This window comes from Hemibagrus wyckioides, linkage group LG18 (genome assembly GCF_019097595.1).
Source record: "Hemibagrus wyckioides isolate EC202008001 linkage group LG18, SWU_Hwy_1.0, whole genome shotgun sequence".
In the NCBI taxonomy this organism is placed as follows: Eukaryota; Metazoa; Chordata; class Actinopteri; order Siluriformes; family Bagridae; genus Hemibagrus; species Hemibagrus wyckioides.
Window position 1 is genome coordinate 18,312,501 of NC_080727.1, and position 18,481 is coordinate 18,330,981.

Below are 18,481 nucleotides of genomic sequence, written 5' to 3' on the forward strand. Positions count from 1 at the left end.
GGACGAGAGATCACTGTTCCCCACCTACAGCACATACAGTACTTAAAGCACCTAAAGTACCTACAGCACCTAAAATACCTAAAGTATCTAAAGTACTTACAGCATCTACAGCACCTAAAGTACTTACAGTATCTACAGTACCTACAGGACCTCTACAGTATCTACAGCACTTACAGTATCTACAGCACTTAATGTACCTACAGTATCTACAGGACCTCTACAGTACCTACAGCACCTAAAGTACCTACAGGACCTCTACAGTACCTACAGCACCTAAAGTACCTACAGGACCTCTACAGTACCTACAGCACCTAAAGTACCTACAGGACCTCTACAGTACCTACAGCACCTATAGTACATACAGTATCTATAGCACTTAATGTACCTACAGGACCTCTACAGTACATACAGTATCTACAGCACTTAATGTACCTACAGGACCTCTACAGTACATATAGTATCTACAGCACTTAATGTACCTACAGCACCTCTACAGTACCTACAGCACCTACAGTATCTACAGCACTTAATGTACCTACAGGACCACTACAGTACCTACAGTATCTACAGCACTTAATGTACCTACAGGACCACTACAGTACCTACAGTATCTACAGCACTTAATGTACCTACAGGACCTCTACAGTACCTACAGCACCTACAGTATCTACAGCACTTAATGTACCTACAGGATCTCTACAGTACCTACAGCACCTACAGTATCTACAGCACTTAATGTACCTACAGGACCTCTACAGTACCTACAGCACCTACAGTATCTACAGCACTTAATGTACCTACAGGATCTCTACAGTACCTACAGCACCTAAGGTATCTACAGCACTTAATGTTCCTACAGGATCTCTACAGTACCTACAGCACCTACAGTATCTACAGCACTTAATGTACCTACAGGATCTCTACAGTACCTACAGCACCTACAGTATCTACAGCACTTAATGTACATAAAGAACCTACAGGACCTCTACAGTACCTACAGCACAGGGAAACTATGCATGAAGAATATATAATGTAACCTGATATTATGTAAGTGGCGTCTTGTGTATATTGCACCTGGTGATTAAAAATAATAATAATGAAGAATACATTAATAAAAATCTAATATAATAATTAATAAAATGGTCTGAATATCCAGGTGAATACAGCACATTACAGGTTTCCAGATTCTTCCAGGTTTCCAGGTTACTTCTTTATTTATTCTTTGTGAAATACGTAAATACAGCCGAATGACGCAATCTGCCTGGGTGTGCCGGTAGTGAGTGGGTTAATGTTGCGTGTTGGGCTAACAGAATACAGTAAATCACTAAACCTGATGGCCTCTGACCCCATTCTATTGTGGTGTATTTATACTTGAAGGAATTCCAGCACTTCCTTCGACCCAAATATGGTCATTTCCCCTGGAGTCCTGTACTTGAAGTTCTATAAACTCCCTCTCTTAAAGGTACAGGCCACATCCTGTTGGATATCTCACACGCACACACACTCACAAGTTCCACTAGTGTAATAATCAAATAATAGCTTTCCTTTTAAGCCTTTGCTGTAATGTACTTATTCATTGAGTGTTTATTACATTAAGAAGCTCATGCCTACAGATTTGAGAGTTTTCTCCGTCCAACACTTACTGTAAAATCTGCACTCGTTTAAAATCTGTCAATTTTCTTAATGATGACAGTAATAGCATGAACAAATCCTACATCTCTCACTCCATCAACTCCTTCAATTTCACCTGAACCCTTTGAACACTATAGCATTATATATATATATATATATATATATATATATATATATATATATATATATATATATATATATATATATATATATATATTGTTTGTTTGCATTGTATTGTAGGCACATGTGTACTCCTTTCTTACTTGTGTTTATCCAGGTGGACCTTTCTTTTTTTTTCCAGCAAGACAAAACAACGTATAGACTTTTAAGTCAAAAGTAAATGTCTGTCTACGTGACGTTCAGGACGTCATAAAGCTGTGAGAGTTTGTTGGAGGTGTTCACGGCATCCTGGTGCACGTGCGATCTTTAACTGGACGTAATATCGAGCTGTTCGTTGGACACGTTTCATATGACGCCTTTTACGTGAGCTGAGCACGTGAGCACCGAGAACTTTGCAGCAATCTTCCACAGCCGCCCACGGTGCTAACAAGGCACCAGAAGACTTGATAATACACGGTCTTACTCAACCCCATCCTGTCGCCATAATGTCAATAAAGTTTTAGTTGTCATGACTTGACAACTTTTCTCCAAGGAAACGGAACGACTTCTCGCCCACACACATAGACGCAGAAATATGTACAAGCTGTGTGAAAATTCTGTGTGTGTGTATGTGTACATGTCAATGCCTTAGTGGTTTATTCAACTCTTAAATACATTTCCACTTTCAGTAGCAGCCACATCAGATATTTTGTCTTGTTGTGTGTGTGTGTGTGTGTTTTTTGTCATTCTGCCCATTCTGTCATTGCACAATAAGAGGCAGGGCATGTGTGCAGATGCTTAGCCTGCTAAGTTATGTGCCAGAGCTGCTTGGTTTGCTCAGATCAATGCTGATTCTTGGCTTATTGAAAAGTACACATGTGCTGTAGTCGGGGAGAACAATCAGGCCCTATTCAGCGCTGAAGGACACCCTCCCTCAGTCAACATTTGGCTCTCAAATCCATAGCGAGCGCAAGTTCTCGGCTCCCCGGGAATGCATCACTTATTCCAGCGCTTCAGATCCTCGCTTTATTACTCCTTTGTGGTTAGACTGTTTGACAAAGCAACAGGGAATGTTGTTGAGTTTTTTTTTTCTTTTGTAGTATTGCTGTGTATTCTCATCAGCCACTGTTGCCGATGATATATGCGAACAGAGATTCGGTGTAATGGACACGTCTGGCTGAAAAAGACAGACTGCACCAATTTGCATGTTAGCTCTCTCTCTTTCTCTCTCTCTTGTTTTTTTACTGCCCCAGCTGATCTCTGAGTCTTAGCGTGTTCTGTCTTGTCTGTTTTCAATCAACGTCTAATTGCTGCTTGAGAGCAGAAGATTTTTCGTTCAGAGACTTTGAAGAAGTCATGGAAGAAAAACGTGACAGCTAATGAATATTATCATATGTTTGCGGTGTGAAGAGCAGGTCATAGGCATAGTCTCTTCTTCATACCGAAACGAGCTTTAAGCGTTTGCACTCGACATTCTTCTGCTTCCACCCACAGAAGATCAGATGAGATCTGACAGTAATTACACAATCTTTTATATAAGCACACGTGACCATGAGACAATTGCTGATCTGTTTATCTGTTTGGCTTTTTGTACCACTAATACTCAAATGGTACAAAAACGAACCCACGGTGAATAACGATTAAATTCTGACGAGAGCATGAGCTATCTCTGAAACATGAGCTCTGCCGGTTGTGCAATCTCAGGTAACCACATACTCAAAAGCCGCCGCAATCCATCCGCCAATTCCCCATGCAAATACGAAGCCAGCCAAGCAAAAGCCGGCTTATTTATTACACACGCACACATACTCTCACTCACACACATAACTCCATACTGCTCTGCTGCACCGCTTAATATGAGCAAATCCTCACTTTCCGGGAATCATTTCATACCACAGCAAACCTCAGATCATTCTGGATCAAGTCAGAATGCATCTGATTGCTTGCACATGGTGTGACGTTTACAGATAAATCAGGTTGCATTCTGCCCTCATAATTCATTTTTATACCCCTTTAAATTTCCATAGAGTCAACTTTTGGGGAAACCCAGGGACAAGACATTGCTGTTCTTATTTTAGCATCAACTTCTACAATATGTCAAGTTCAAGATAGCCTCAGATCCAGAAATTAAACATAGGCACGTATCCAAGAGTTTCTTTTTTCTTTAAAAAACCTTAGGATTTTACTTTGCTTTTCTAAAAGCGGAAGAAGAAAAATGTCTAAATTAAAACTTATGCAAAACAGGAATAGTAATAAAGTATGAAGTAAAATCAATCCAACAAACAGAATTTTCATCCTATCCAGCATATCCGTCTCTAACACTGACATTGTAGATGGGTTAGATCAGATGTCTAGTTGGAATCTGTTTCCTTTCTTAAGAAAGGTGTTATTTGGATAATAAATCTCAAAAAAACTCATCTACTTCTAATGAACAAGCATTCTCAATGCAATGCTTCTGATGCACATCGTTGGTGTGAGATCAGAGTTGGATAAACATCTGAGTATGTATGAGCTGTCATGATGAAAAGGAAGTGCTGTGGAAATACATGCTATAATGTTTGACTAAATGAAAGGCGAATGAAACCTGAGCACGCCGAGCGCACCGCCTTGAACTGCAAGCCTCCAGGCTGTAGTCCGGCTGCCGCCATTTTGCATCTACTTAACATTAGTTAAGTAGGCCCTTCTGTCATCCAGTCCCGCCCCCTCACACAGAGCACGCTAGGCTTCATTGTTAGATTTAACCCTAATCCGAAAACAAATGAATGATGCTTCGAGTCGTAGGAAAAATGTTGACGTCCTCTGACCTCGACACAGGTGCTCAGGTCCTTCTTTTCCTTTAGCAAAATACGTTTAAACAGGTGAGCGTTCCACCTGTAGTGCCCACATTTGGTTTAATCCTACCCCCTGGTATCTCCACAGTGTCACAAAGACTAGAGGAATGCAGAGGATCCAGTTTCCTTTTGTCCTACACGGATTTCCATATTACCTTATCGTTGCATTGCTGCATCTATTTAAAATGTTTGCTTATTAGATATGTATCATTAACTAATAACTCTGAGCTTCCCACTACAAGTAAGCAAGGAAAAGACAGAGAAGCGAGATAACATCTAAACGTACAAAGACGTGTTTGTGGAGAAAAACAAGATGAAAGAGTCAGTGTTGTGTCACGCACATCTGTAAGCCTGAATGACGTTACGTTGACCGCGCAGATGGGCTTTTACGTTAATGTTCGGCTTCACAAAGCCTGTAATAAGCACACGCTTGTTCGCTTCAGCCGCCGTTGGTTCGCCTGTCTTCACTGAATCTCAGAAGTGAATGGTGAAGCCACGAAAACTCTCAATCAGCCTGAGAGGAACTGTGTTGTTCGCAAACTGAGCATGGCACGCTCGCTTCCTGCACGACAGCTTCATGTGCATGTGACATATCATATGATCAGATTAGAGTCTGTGCAGCTTTTTGCTGTTTTAGTGTTTAATCCTTTAAAAAAAAAATAAGAAAGAAGTGAATTGCTTGACATGCCATGGTGTTTTACATATTAGTCAGACTGCCTCTTAAAATGGCGCAAATCCTGAGGTAAAGCAAACACCTCCGGGATCTCACTAAACAGGTGGGTTCCACCTCCTCGCCTGGGATTGGATAAGAAGTCTTTGCTTTCTGTGCTCTGATTGGCCGCCGCGTCGTGAGGCTCACTTTCTATTCGGCTACTTCATAACAGGTAAAAGCTTACCTGATTGACAGAAGGAGGGTTCGGGATATAACGCACACCTGGACTCGGTACAAAAAAAGGGCGCTGTGTGTGTGTTTTCGGGGGGGGGATCGCTTACAGTGATTTAGGAGGTTTAAATAAAAACAGCGTTTTGAAACATTTTAGATTAGGATGGCGAGCATAGGACTGGCCGTGAGCGGCCCGAGCACGGAGGAGAGGGCGGTTTTTACGCAGCTGAAGCCTGTGCGGATGTCGAGCGCAGACGGTGCGGAGGATTCGTCCGTGTTTGAGGACGTCAAACCCACGGTGAGGAGCACAGGGACAGGCCCTGGCAACCCTGCTTAATCTAAGCAAAAAAGGGCAAGAAGATAGGGCCCCTAATTCTGAATTAACACCATTACCAGCAAAGATTTCTGCTATTTGGACACAACAAGGTCCAAGCTTTAGAGAGCGAGAATGATTTGCTTTGTAATGTTTACTGGATTTGGGATTTCTGATTTTTCTTTTTCTTAATAATGCACATTTTATATACTAGTACCATTCTATACAGAAGTGTGTAGGGATTTGATGTAGAGTTTATTAAGTGTAATAACGTGCAAAAAATAATACATATTGCAAGTTTTGGACCAATTATTACCAATTACTTAAACTTCTATTACTACTACTAATAATAATAATAATAATGTAACCTAAAAAATAAAACACAAAAGAAAAAACAATAGAAATATGTGACTTGATCTGATATATATATATATATATATATATATATATCAACTATATAATATGTTAGAAAAGCCTTGACCGCAGCTAAATTGCCCGGTGCTTACAGTAGAGTAATGGGCTGAAGAGCTTCTCATTGTGGTGATAACCTTAAATTACACACTGCACACCGATTATGGAGTAAATCGTATTTTGGGTTTAAAGGCTTGTGTGCTGGAAGATGGTGACATCAGGAGATGACAGTATGTGGTGAAACCTTTGAAATAAAAAAAGTACATACCAGTCTCGAGGCACTTTTTTTTGTTTTTGTAACATCTGATGTAAGCAAAGATTCGTGTATACTCGAGATTTATGTGCTGCTTACCGTCGTGCTTGAAAGGATTTATGATTTTTATTTTTTTTACGAGTTGAAAAAGGGTAAAGGACACATTTGTTGTTGTCGCTGCTTGTTTTCGGAGCTTTTTCGTTCTGTTTATGATGTTGCGTCTCAAGCTTGCGATTTCTGGATGTTATTTGGTTTGCTTTGGCAGGTTTGTGTCCACTGTGGTACCTGACTGGCTTTCTTTCTTTTCTTCACACTGGTTCTAACATTATTTCTGTTATTATTTTGCCATATTGCCTAGACTTTAAAAACAAATCCGACCAAACAGATCAGACCAAAATACAGAATATAGAATTAATGGACTTGGTTACAAAATGGTCTGACAGGTCTCCCTTTTTTCATAGATTTCATTTATGACTAATGTACATGTAATGCATCTTGGTGCCAGGTCACATTTCCTGTAGTAATTACGTCCTCCGTCTGAGTCAGTGGCCAGTGTGGTCACTTCAGCATTAAGTGCTAAAGATCGGCCAGAATGGCTCCATACCAAGCAAGTTTCACAAAAAAAAAAGACAAAACAACTGTTATCAGTCTTCCCCAAAGCAATAAAACATCCTTTTGGTTTCAAAGGTTCTGTTTTTCTTCTCTGCCATCCTTGCTTAACAGACAAGAAGCCTATCAGTGCCCTTTTATGGGCAATTGCAGATAAATGACCATCTTTCTGCATTCCTTTTGGCCATAAAGGGCCATTAGGACTGAGATCAGATCATTTGTTTAGTAATTAGGAAAGAGATCTTTAAGCTGTGAGCTTAAGACGTGGCCGAGAAAAGCTTTCGAAATTAAGTAGGAAAGTGATCTGGACGTCTAATTTTCTAGACGTATTTCCATCACTTGACTTGAATTATACTTCCGTGGCATTCTTAATTCTCAAATACTTCACAAGAACAACTATATAGTTCAACAAGAACAACCATAGTTCTCTATCTCTCTTTTTCTCATGCTGTTCATCTTTCATTCGTTATCAGCCAGCGTTTTACAGAACTGCGTAGTCATAAATCTCCTCCAATCATTAACCTGTAGGATCTTGGCCCAGGGTTCAGGTGTGTGGTCCGTACTTCTTCTGAAATAAAGACATGATGCTTGGAGTGGGCACTTTGGACTGATATTAGGACCAGCCAAGTTTGTCACTCTGTCAAGCACCAGTTCTACCCTGACCAAGCCTTAACGTCTAAAGCTATTTTCAGTTAATTACCTGGTTTTATCTTTCCAAAGCTGCTCTACTGGAACTCACGTTATCGAAGGATGGAGGAAGAGGAAAAAAAAAGCTATAAATACTTCATGTCCTACAGCTTACATTACAAGTTTAGAGTATGAGGTTTTCTGTATGTAGTTAATATTTGTAGGTTGTTAAGGGAGAGTCAACAATATGGCATTGTTGACTTAGGCAGCATGACAAATAGCTATACACAGAGATCAAATCGAAGTCCTCTGGTGACTCCCAATGGTCTAAAATCGAAAGAATTCAGAGAGCTTTTTAAATAAATGGGCACATCTATGTGAGAGTCTTTTCCCTTTCCAGTAGTTTTGTGATACACAGTGTGTAATGACAGCTAGGTTTAGATTCATTTAACAATGACTTTAAATTCTTAAAGTCATTGTGTCACACCTTTTGAGGACAGTTTTATTGCAATCACACTTCTGCACCGCTCAAGGCGTACTGTTTTGTGCTGTTCCTATTTTTTCTTACTCAGGTTTCTTATCATGTCATTTGTTTTGGTTTTGCTTTTTGTTCCATTCCTCTGAGATTACCACACCTATGAGGTCGCTGTTTACTCTTGTGCTGAGCTGCACAGTTCCTCTGTTGTATGTAGCATAGCGTACATAATGGATGCTCTAAAATCACAAATCATCGTCTTACAAACCAAGTTCACAGATGTAGCAAAGCTTAGTTTTTCTCCTCTATTCCTTTCTGTCCAAATATCTGTGTTACTGGCTAAAGAGGAAGCTGGAGATTTAATTATTCTGTACCAAACAGACTAAAATGAAAGACTTAGTGGGAATTAGTGCAGTAATGGTAGTAATAGAGCATGTTGATTTGAAGTAAACATGAGAAGTTGAAATGGATCGCATCTTGCTTACTTCCTCGCTGTTTGTTGTGTTATTTTCAGAACCCAATGGAGATGGATAAATATTTGCCCCAACAAGGGCCTCCATCCCAAACCCTTACAGACAAAAAGTACCGTCGGGAAAGCGCCTCCGTAGTGGACGAGTACTTTGCGGACGAAAAGCCAGCCCCTTACAGCCTCAACATCAACCTCATCCTGCCCAACACGACCCATCTTCGCACGGGGTTGTACCGCCCGACCAAACCGGTGTCTCAGATCAAAACCGAGCCTGGCATAGAGGCGTCCTGCAACATCCAGACGCTCCCCAACTTCACGTCCGTCTTCAGTGTGCCACAGACAGTTGACAACCTGTTCATTAAACCCAACATGACCGTCGCCGACGAGCTTCACATCGGCCCGCAGCAGCCACAGGTCTACCAGATGGCCATCAGCAACGGGAACCTCACCTCCATGACTTTCTCCAACAGCCAGCAGGTGAACGGAGCAGGCAGGACCATGCTCAACCTGAACGCCGTGGCCCTGACAACACCATCAGGTGACTTTGTGATACCGGACCAGTTCTACCAGCAAGCACAACCTGACAGCCTGCCGCCCTCGCCCCCCAACTCACAGCCAGGAAGCCCGGAAAATCAAGCCGAGCTGATTAACATGGTTCCTCCTCCTCCACCTTATCAGACCCAAATGGGAGTAAAGGTGGCACAGATGACCCCTCACTCTGTGCTGATGACTCAGGGACAAGGCGTTCTCACTGGCCCCAGATACAACCGAAGGAATAACCCCGAACTGGAGAAGAGAAGGATTCACCACTGTGACTTCCAAGGTTAGCTCTGAACACATAATTATGCCTTTTGATAAGGTGTAGTCACACAGTACTCCCTGAACTTATTATCTGGGTCACTTATTGTCCAAAAACTCAAGGTGTGGCTTGATAGCTTTCCACATTTTAATTCTCATGCTCTTTTTTTTTTTTTTTTTTGTCCTCTTGGCAGGATGCACCAAGGTTTACACAAAAAGCTCCCACTTGAAAGCACACCAAAGAACACATACAGGTAAGAAGCTAAAAACACACACACACATACACACACACAAACCTGAAAAGCTGCATTTGAGACGGTTGTAACTGCCTGACCACATGCAATGTACCACCAACACAAAGCTCTTCGATGGATCAACAGAGAAGATGGCCTGGGGAAACGGTGAAAAGAATGAGAAAACAGAGGCGGAGGGAGAGATGAATTGCCTCTCATTTCTCACTTTTATGCACATTGTGTCTGCATGCCCGTACAAGCCCTGCACGCTTCCCCGAGGGGGAAATCGTCAAGTAGCGGAGGAAAAACCTGTTCCTCCTGCTTTTTTTCTGCGTCTGCTCTAAGGAGGGAGGAGGGAAAGAACACTGTAGTTTCACTGTACATAAGATGAAACCTAACAGACCCTCTGCTTCTCAGACTTAGACTGACACTGGGAACCCAAACACACACACACACACACCCCAAAACACGCCGGAAAAGGCCGGATGTCTCTAGCATAGTACATCATAGTAAGCCACAGCTGATGCATAAGATTATAGACGCACCTCCTGTGTTATTGTCTTGATATAATCCCTCGCCCCTCTCTCGGTCTGAAAGGTAACCTGTGTGGAGGGATTCCCTTTTAACCTCAGGCATTGTTGCTTTGTTATGCCTAATGACAGAAACTGGAGGCTAAGGTCGTAACATTCTAGGTTCAGGATGTCTCTATTCATTTTCGGTGGCAAGATAACAACAGGTTTGGCGTTTTTGTTTTTTTTGTTTTTTAACCCGCTGCCTTTCCAGATGCATATACATTATCCATCAAACCGAAAGACAACTTCTGAAATAAAGAAAGATGCCATGGCTAATCTAACTCTTTTTACCAGTACACTGGCTTTTGAAATGGACTTGTGGAAAATTTTGAATCAGTGTAAAGAAATGAGTCATTTTATCGGCTTTCAGCGTGAGATGTGTGTTTTTCTCCTTTAGTCTGATAACCTTACACAGAATTTTAGTGGGTGAAGATAACCCCTTCAAACACTTGGGGCATCTCAGACAGCAGATATGAGTTTGATATCATTAGAAACATTTGTGTGGAAAGAAATAACCAATTGGGGTTTTCTTTGAATATATTGACCCAGTAGGCATATAAGATGAAGTGGAACAATCTGGAGCATTTCTTGATCCTCTGCAAGCCCTTAGTGGATTTTTGTCGTTGGTGTTTAGGAGAGGTCTAGTATCTGAAAAAGAATGACACTTGATAGGCTCATAACAATATACACGATCGTATCTGGACCTTTGTTTCATTCACTCTTGTCAAGATGAACGTCGAGACTTCCTTTCATTCCCTGCTGAGGATTAACCCAGTCGCTGATCCCTATCGCTGCCTAGCGCAGTACCGATAATAGAATTGATGGTGTAACATGGCCGACACGTCACCTATCCCGACCAGAAGGGTTTCTGTCTCAGAGTATCACCTGCTACTCAACAGTATCGATCGAAGGGTGTAGAAACACTGAAATAAATAACTCGGTGCACTTTCAAGCAGTTAAACTGATTTTCAACCGTCTTTTTTTTGTTAACAGCTCGCCCACCCTGCTCAAACAGAAACCGCTGTTAAAGTCCTTCATGTTTACTCTATATCTCTATGAGCATGTATTTTTATTTTTTTTTATCGGTTGAGTAAAACCTCCATAAAAATGGCCCGTTTCTTCCGAGTAAACTTCGTATAGCTTTAAAAGGGGCGGCATCCTGTGCCTGCGCTTCGTTCTGTCCTTTCTGTCTGATCTGAACAAGTAGTAAAATGGCTTTAAAGAGAAGAATGCAAATGATCCGAAGCATTCCCTCTTTGTGTTTTAGCTTGTTAGGAGTTCATTGCTCCCTTTCTTCTGGAGGTTCATCGTGTTTCTAAGTGCTGCAATAAGGCAGAGTTAATGATTTTGACCCCACCAGAAGGTCCAGTGTTTAAACAAATACACCTGCTAACACTAACCGTCTGGGGTTAGCAAGCTAACCTGCTGTTATTTACTCCCTCAAATGTTTGACCCCAGGAACATCAACCTTCTCTATTTTGCATTCCTTTTTTTTTTGTTTTGGCTTTAAAGACTAAACATTTTCACCCAGCGTGGCTCAGACGAAGTTACTGTCAAGCTAACGTAACTCGTTATCACAACTGTTTGCTAATAAAAGCATGCTATCGGGTAAACCCTTCCACACAAAGTACAAAAGTGGCTGCTAATGTTTACGAGTCACACCCCAGAAAACAACACACTTGAGGTGAAAATGTTTTATACTAAAGGTATTCGGATGAAAGGTTAACTTATTGCGTAAAAATTCTGTCATACACGAGTGATTAGTGAATAATGAGGAAGATAAATATGGCAGGTCATATCACTCGAGATAGCGTAAGAGACTTAACATGGGGCTAATCGCACGGAGACTGTGACTCACGTAAGTCCCTTTTTTTTGCCTGCGTGTAACACACACACACATTTTAAATATAGCTCATGTTTTAGGAGGGCTTTATCTTAGCGCCATTTTGCTGCCTTTTTTAGCATGCACTTGTTGACTGTTTGAGGGAAGTCCCAACAGCGTCTAAATCAGCTGTTGTTAGATGAGCTTTCGGTGGTCCGAGGAATGGAGTCAGCAGGATTCTAGACTCTGTGTGTGTAGGAGTCTGTCAATATTTTATAAACACCTTTTTGTGTAGCTTAGTCTATACAATCGATCGATACATGATAGCTGATGAAACGTCAACATCGTAACCTTCATCATGAATAATGAATGCATAATAACACCAGCGTGCATGCGGTAAATGCCAAGTAGTGACCTTAATACATGGCTATAATTTTAGGAATGAATTAGGGGTTGAATTTTATTTTTTCCACTCCTGAATACGGGAGTTCTCTTTTCTCCTGCTCAAGTACTCCAGATGATACGAGATGATGATGAGGTTGGCACCGAAACCTTTTCACTAGCTTACCTTTCCAATATCTCTATCAAAACATAGATTTCATATGTACCGTAGCCTCGGAGATGGAACATAACATTGCATGAAAAGTCTGATCTTGTTTTTTTTTTTTCCCTTTCCTTTTCAGGTGAGAAGCCATACCGCTGCACTTGGGAAGGATGTGACTGGCGCTTTGCCCGCTCAGATGAACTCACGAGGCATTACAGAAAGCACACAGGAGCCAAACCTTTTAAATGCATCGCATGCAACCGATGCTTCTCGCGCTCGGATCATTTGGCGCTCCACATGAAGAGGCACCAAAACTGAGTTGTCGACCACAAGGGGAAAAAAACAAAGAACTTTTTAATATTTGTATAATTAAATATATATATATATATATATATATATATATATATATATATATATATATATATATATATATATATATATATATATTTCGTGTCTTTGACCAGATCAAATATGTTTCTCTTTAAAAAGAAAAGAAAGGAAAAAAAAAAGAACTGCCAATTTCAGCCTGACCACCATTTTTTTTCTTAGCCCTAGGACTAGTACGAAGACCCGACTCGACTCGACTCGACATGTTTTGGAGTGGAATCCTCAGAAATAGTTTCATTTGTAGATTATTTTGTGCGACTGTATATATTGTATGTACCCGAGTGCTCTGTGTATAAATGTTGTGAAATCTGTAGCCGACATCTTTGACGCTCTGGTTTGATCAGTGCTGTGTTTTCCAGCAGAAATGCTTTCAAAGAACACCTTCAGCTTCAGATTTGATCACACAGTTTCCTGTGGAATTTCCCAGTGTTAATACCGCAGGATAACTCATTGTTCCTAACCTACACTGTTTAGATTGGGATCTCTTTATTTTGCCCCCCCCCCCATCCTTTTATAAGAATCTGAATTTATTTGCTAAGGAGTTGAGAGTACAGAGTTGAGTAATGTTTGTTTTTCTCAGACATTTGTATCCATGGAAACAAACCATTTTATGAGTAGCTTGAGCAAGAAACGACGACAGCTCTACCGGATCAATGGGTTCCTCTCGTCGTATAATGTCGAACGGATTACACATGCAGGATTTAAGCCAAGTAGTTAACCATGTTAAATATCCCTGTATTAATTATTGACCGGTTCGGGTGTCGTTCATCCAGTAATCACTCAAAGGACCGACAATACATGTGCCAAATTATTTCAAAAAGAAAGAAAAGTGAGAAAGATGTGAACTCCTTGGAGCATTTCAATAGCTGTGTTTAGTGTTTAGTGACACATTTAAAACTTATGCGATAACAGAAGAACAAAATATCATCTATAACACTCGAACCAGAGCGTCTCGGCAAAACCACTGCTCGTCTTTATTATCACTTTATTCTAAGCACTTCCTCCTTCCTCCGCTCTGTGTGTATGTGTGTGTGTGTGTGTGTGCGCTCGCACCCCGTGTACATTTCCTATAGAGGAACTCTGAAAGCACCTGTACATATTGTAGCTAAAACTAAAAGTAAACGTGTAAATATTTGTCCTCTTTTAAGGTTTTCTTTTTATCACGAACAAACGGGGAGTTGTTTTAAAAAAAAAGGGGGGGGGGGTGAGTTCATCCTGTGCGGATGAACACCGATCATTTTGTATTTTGATATCTGAAATCCTTAAAAATAAAAACAATCAATAATGTTTGTTTTATTGATTTATTGCATGTTTGCGATATTCACCTGCTTTGCGAGCCTTACAGGGAAATCTTCCAGGATATTTCGCATGAAATCATCACGATAAAGGCTTTTGTTAAGGCTCCCTGATGTGTATTGTGTCGTGGAAATGGTGAAAATGGTGACGTCTCCGAGTAGTTTCTTAGCCAACTCAGTCAGGTATTAAAGGACTGATTGATTGCTTTAACTAGAGTTAATTATTTACCACAACCTTGAATTTGGTTTTAAAAGCAATTTGCTTCAGTGGTGTGGTGTCCGTGGCCAATAAATCTCTATCATTTTTTCTAATGCAATCATTTGACTTAAGAAAATGAAATACCTTGAGACAGATATGAAAAGAAAAGGCTTGACCTGACTTATAGAACTTGTTGAATAGAATAAAACAGTAAACCGGTTTGTTGAAGACAAATGCCTTGCTCGGACAGGAAAAACAGTGGCAGTTTGCAAAAGAACATGACTGGGTGGAGCGGGGCTTAGCTAAAATTGAAAATAATAATTATACCGTATGCCACAATCGTTTGCTGATGAGATCTCACAAACAATAAAAGGTGATTAGGCAAGTGCGGAGCCACCCTTGTTGTTATAATGATACACTGCTACACTCTAGCATGTGTACAATAGACAAACATGACAATTATAAGATGAATGAACAGAATCACTACACCCTTCCCCCCACCCCCCCTTCTCTCTCTCCTCTGTTTTGTATTTGTTTCCTCCTCCAGACACTTTTGAGACACATGTGTGCAGGTATGTATTTCTGAAGAGAAGGATTCCAGCTCTTTTGTGCTGTCTCCTGACTGATGGGTCATAAAACTCTTGGTTGTTCATTCCTGCAGCCTTTTAAGTGATTAGAGCAGCTCGAGAATCCAGTTAAAACTTGCCTTATGATGAGCTTCACTGCACAATAAAAGAGGTAACAGGAGTGTTGTATATATATAGCCTGCTTTAAACTGGCACAACACACATCTCTCCCTCTCTCTCTCTCTTTGTATGTATATATACACTACTCACAAAAAGTTAAGGATATTTGGCTTTTGGGTAAAATTTATGAAAAATGTAAAAAGTTCACGCTACAGTGATATTATATCATGAAAGTAGGGCATTTAAGTATAAGCTTGCAATGGTGATTTCCTCATCTCAAACAATTTATTGAAACAAAAGCCAACAACAGTGGTGGTATACCACAACAGTAAATGTCAGTGTCTCAATAATTTGTCATGTGTCTTGACCATCAATTACAGCTTGACAGCGACGTCTCATGCTGTTCACAAGTCGACTTATTGTCTGCTGAGGCATGGCACTCCACTCTTCTTGAAAGGACGGCCCTCAGGTCATTGAGGTTCTGGGGTGCAGGGTTACGAGCCTCTACACGGCGACTCAGCTGATCCCACAGGTTTTCTATGGGATTCAGGTCTGGAGAAAGTGCAGCCCACTCCATTTGAGGTACCCCAGCCTCCAGCAGCCGTTCCCTAATGATGCGTCCTCGATCAGCTGGAGCATTGTCATCCATGAAGATCAAATTAGGCCTGTGTTGTTCATGCAGGGGCACAATGACTGGATTAATGATGTTATTCAGGTAGTATTGGCTTGTCACTGTACCATTTACAAGATGTAGGGCAGTTCTGTATTGAGTAGACACACCTGCCCAGACTGTAACACCACCACAACAGTGGGTGATGCATAGCGCTCTCCTTGACGTCTCCAACAACATTGGTGGCCATCATTTCTGCTCAACGTGAATCGACTTTCATCAGAGAACAGCACTGAGGCCCACTGGTCCCTTGTCCAGCGTAAATGCTCCCTGGCCTGACACCTGTGCCTGGTGGTGTGGTCAGGTACCCTTGCAGGTCGTCTAGCACGCAGACCACGCTGATGTAAACGGTTTCGAATGGTCTGACGTGACACTTGGGTTCCTCTCACCTCCCTTAAATGTGCCTGGAGTTGAGTGCCATTCATCATCCGGTTCCGCAGGGCACTGTTCACAATGAAGCGGTCATCAACGTGGGATGTGGCCAAAGGATGTCCACTTTTATGCCTTTCTGTGACTCTCCCAGTCTCTCTGTATCTCTGTCGCAACCTGCTGATGACACTCTGTGACACTCTAAGCTCAGTGGCCACTTCCCTCTGAGAACATCCTGTTTGAAGCCTCGCAATAGCGAGGTACTGTTGATCAGTTGTTAGGTGTGGTCTTGGTCTCATGATGTCAAACTGTGAACAGCATGATGAAGAGGACTGTTTAAATACCAATTCTAATTGAACCAGAAAATGTATTGGTCGATTCATGAATCAAACACCAGTTGTGAATTTTGCCGTTAAGCACCTTGCTAGAGAACAGCAAGTTATGCAAAAAGTACTGAAACACTGAACAGTTGGACATGTGCATTCAAAAGTGTAGAGAAGGTCAAATTCAGTTCACCTGTAAAGGTTATAGTGCATTTTAGGTGCATCCTGAAATTTCACCCAAAAGCCGAATATCCTTAACTTTTTGTGAGTAGTACTGTTGTTCAGTCAGTACTGCTACATTAGCAGCCCATAATGTGGAGGTTTTCCTCAAATCAATGGTACAATTATTTATTCACACCACACTAATACCCTCAGAGCAGCCTTTGTGATTAGTGGCATGGATTCCATAAGGCCCAGTGTGTGCTAAGAAAACATTCCCCAGACCGCTAATGAAAATGCTTCTTGTAATCAGGTTTTGAACAGATGTTCATAACTTCAACAAGATAGATATTTTTCATGTTGTAACTAGAATAAATCTCTAGTTGAGGTTCCTTTAGAGTCTGGTTCTTCTCAAGGTTTCTTCCTCATATCGTCTCGGGGACCCTCACCACTGTCACCTCTGGCTTGCTCATTAACTTGCTCATTATATTACATTTAAAATGGATAATTTATATCCTGATTAAAAACTTCCAAGTGTGGGAGGGGGATAGCTGGTGTAATGAGCTTCAGGTGTGGGTAGCTAGCCAAATGACTAAAAAGGTATAAGTAGTGGTTGCGCTGATGAGTGGGGAGTTTAACAAAGGTATGCTTAATGTGCAGCCTTTCGTACACCTTTTCATCCAGGTATGTAAATTAAATGTGTGATTTTGTTTGTGCTGAATGTGTGTGATAAGTCCTGCTTATGTGATGCCTTTTCATCCAGGGTGATTAATTGATGGTGTTTCCGTATATGGTGGGAAAGAGGGGCAGAAAGTATTTGCCATTGCAGTATCTCCTAGGGGCTGACTGCTATCTGTGAGCGTTGAATAACTGGTAAATTGAAAATGTTTATTAAAGTTGATCTGTTATGAGATTCAAGTGGTTGGTGTACAACATTTTACTGGTTGCTGTGGGTAATACTTGTCTTTTGTTTTCAGTATTTTTTTTATGTATTCAGAGTTTGGTCGTGAGATTGAGCACCGAGGTAACTGGTTTACTGCACTGGACTTTCACTAAAGTATGTTGTCTTGTTGCCCTTGTATATTTGTATAATTAGGTGATTGGTAACTAATGATTATGGTTTCTTTCTCTTAAAGGGGCAGACCAGCCACTGTTTCTTATCTATTTAGTTGTATGTGCTGTGTTTATTTTACTTTCATTGACTTGTATTAAATATTCTTTGTATTTTTAATTTCTCTCTCTCTGTCTCTCTGTGTCTCTGGAGTGTAGTGTGGTTTTGTACAGGGCTGGGCCTGTATCGACGCTTAACCTCCCTGTGGGGTGGCACAAGTTGTGTGGTGTGTATCAAACGGTTGGCACTGTAGTGGTGCACGTAAGATTGGTTTGGTTGCAGTGCATGTTGTGGGTGTTCTTCTTTTTCTTCTTACAGGTGGTGCATGCGAGCAGGCCCAACCCTTCCTGGAGTCTTGAGGAGAGTTTTGTTTTTATTCTAGTGGTTTTTTATTATTGACACACAGATGTTTTAAGTTCTGTTTCAAGTCTGAGGGTCTATGCTAAGACAATAAAGCTGGGATTTTCTATACTTGAGTTTGATCTCTTTGTATTAGAGTATTGCGACTTGGGGAGGTTCCTCCTGCCTTTATTATGAGGTGGCGTAGTCAACTTAGATAGCCGATACCACACAAGTAACATTATATATCTCAAATCCTAAGCAATATGAGACATTAAATGAAATTGATCAATTCATGGCTAAGGAAACAGTGCACAGTGATTCATACAGAATCATATCTCTTTTTTTGTTTCTCATAATAATGAAATAAAA

General features: G+C 41.0%; 1 protein-coding gene and 1 long non-coding RNA gene across 2 annotated transcripts in view; both read left to right on the top strand.

The window, feature by feature from the left end:
• LOC131368789 (uncharacterized) overlaps positions 1–1,749 on the top strand; it is a 23,117-nt gene extending 21,368 nt beyond the window's left edge. The window contains exon 3 of the long non-coding RNA XR_009207192.1: positions 1–1,749. This exon is cut by the window's left edge and continues 60 nt beyond it. This is a non-coding gene — a long non-coding RNA (uncharacterized LOC131368789).
• A 3,710-nt stretch (positions 1,750–5,459) lies between these two features.
• Positions 5,460–14,247, top strand: klf5l (Kruppel like factor 5 like). Its single transcript, XM_058415372.1, has 4 exons — positions 5,460–5,743; positions 8,648–9,425; positions 9,595–9,654; positions 12,711–14,247. Exons 1-4 carry the CDS (start codon positions 5,609–5,611, stop codon positions 12,887–12,889), a joined length of 1,152 nt encoding a protein of 383 aa, XP_058271355.1. The 5' UTR covers positions 5,460–5,608; the 3' UTR covers positions 12,890–14,247.
• Positions 14,248–18,481: the final 4,234 nt, after the last annotated feature.